This window comes from Lolium rigidum, chromosome 1 (genome assembly GCF_022539505.1).
Source record: "Lolium rigidum isolate FL_2022 chromosome 1, APGP_CSIRO_Lrig_0.1, whole genome shotgun sequence".
Lineage (NCBI taxonomy): Eukaryota > Viridiplantae > Streptophyta > Magnoliopsida > Poales > Poaceae > Lolium > Lolium rigidum.
In genome coordinates this window covers 130,079,886-130,081,910 of record NC_061508.1, presented here as the reverse complement: position 1 = coordinate 130,081,910, position 2,025 = coordinate 130,079,886, and the positions used below count along the sequence as shown (strand labels likewise).

The 2,025-nt window shown below is 52.2% G+C and overlaps 1 protein-coding gene across 1 annotated transcript; it reads right to left on the bottom strand.

Annotated features, from left to right (window-relative positions):
• Window positions 1-312: 312 nt before the first annotated feature.
• On the bottom strand, window positions 313-1,079 carry LOC124651649 (transcription factor HEC2-like). Its single transcript, XM_047190694.1, has one exon. It carries the CDS (start codon window positions 985-987, stop codon window positions 313-315), a length of 675 nt encoding a protein of 224 aa, XP_047046650.1. The 5' UTR covers window positions 988-1,079.
• Window positions 1,080-2,025: the final 946 nt, after the last annotated feature.

Below are 2,025 nucleotides of genomic sequence, written 5' to 3'. Positions count from 1 at the left end.
ACAAGTCTGATCGAGAATTCGAGGTACGCCACTACATGCATATGCGCGGTTCATGAGGTGCGATCGATCGAGCTCAATCACAAACATGCGCAGTAACACTAGCTAGTGGTAACTAGCTAGGACACCTAGTACATCTTAATTTACACATATGACCGTACAAATGCTACGCACCAACACGCACGCGCATTCGTCGTCGCCGTACAAGTGCATGCATATGCTCCAGCCCCCAACGGTGATCAATGCCAAGTTACACGGCCATGCATGTCGGACTGTAAGCACGCGCGGGCGGGCGGCGGACGTAATCTCATCGTCTTACCATGGCCCGTGCCCGTTCAGGCCCTGGTAGCTGGGCGACGCGCCGCGCTGGCCGTTGGCGGCGGCGGCGCGCTCCAGCGACTGCACCTGCGTCTTGAGGAACTTGACGTAGTGGATGGCCTCGTCGAGCATGGAGGCGGTGTCCATCTTGGTGCCGCCCGGGACGAGCCGCTGCAGGATGCGGATGCGCTCGCTGATGCGCTCCCGCCGCATCCTCGCCGCCACGCTCTGCGGGTCCGTCGAGATGCGCACGTTGCGGCGCTTCGGTGGGCGCACCGTGTCCGGGTCGATGTTCACCGGCTGCAGCGCCGCGATGCGGAAGATCATCTCCCGCATCGCCGCCGGACCGTTGCTGTCGCCGCCGCCTCTGGCAGGAGGCTCCGACGTGGCTGTGTACTCCTCCGAGCGGCAGTGGCTCCCGTCGTAGCAGGCGGCAGATGCCGGCAGCTGTGGATACGGGTCGTGGTAGGTCCCCCCGCCGCCGTTGGTGCCCGGCATGGGAGGCGCGGAGGAGAAGTGATGATGGCGAGGGGCTTGCATGCAGGATGAAGGGGGAGTTGCGGGCACCGCCATGGCGTGGTCGGGGAGCGCGGTTAGCTGCTCCAGCTGCAGCATTGCGTTCATCAGCTCCAGCTGCGCCTCCGGGTTCGAATTCAGCATGTCGAAGTCCATCCGAGGTTCGATCTGGATGAGATCTTCCCAAGGACTTGCTGAAGCCTGAGAGGGAAGGAGGGGCGAGGAAGCTAGCAGCTGCTAGATCAGCACAGGTGTAAAACGGCTGTGGTGCTTAGTTTGAGTTGTTGGTGGAGGACGCTATTTATAGGGGATGGGCATGGTCTAGGCCTCTAGGGTGCAGGCTTCTTCAGATTTGACTGGGCATCATCCGTTGGGTTTTCTTCCTTTTTTTTTCTTTTGGAGGGCTGGCACTTCTGCTTTGGTACACTCTTCTGGGCCATGGCGCTACCGAGTGCCATGTTCTGATAAACACTCCCTTTCTTTTGTTTTCAAGAGAGTGACGTTTCAAGATAATGTTTCATAAAACAGGGGATGTATCTTTCACTTTGAATAAAATTGCATCTTACTAATATATTCAGAGAATTAGTGCTGACTATTTGCTCAGTTTCTCTGTGGGAGAGTGTTAGCACAGTTTCATTTGGACTAGATATCAGAAGATATGTTCCATATAAATTACACTGTTATAAGCTGATGGTGGTTTCCTCTTGGGGGCTTGTGCCATATTTATGTGATGTTTTATTAGTTGGATTTGCTAACATTAGTCGATGCAAAATTCAAAGAAAGATAATCAGTTCAACTTTTTTCCATGGTACCAACACTTCCACCTTATTTGACATGACAGCACTAATAGTGAGTCGAGGATAATTATATCGTTGTCTCTCAAGAGTACGATATCCCTACTCATGGTTTTCTTTGTATCGATATCGAGAAAAGAATATAATCGCGGCTACATTAATGGAACCGAGAAATGATATGGAAAACTCGACATGTATTGTGGATGGAAATATGCAATGTGATTTAGATTGTTATGGATGTCTATTGTGTACAGCTTATAGATTGCTTGATACTCTTGCAGGGTCTTGAGTCCTCTTCATGTGCACGTGGTATGGCGGTGTCTACACCCGTCTGAGTAGGTATCCTCTTAGCATACGAGTTGAACTCCATATCATATACTCCCTCCGTTAGGGATTATAA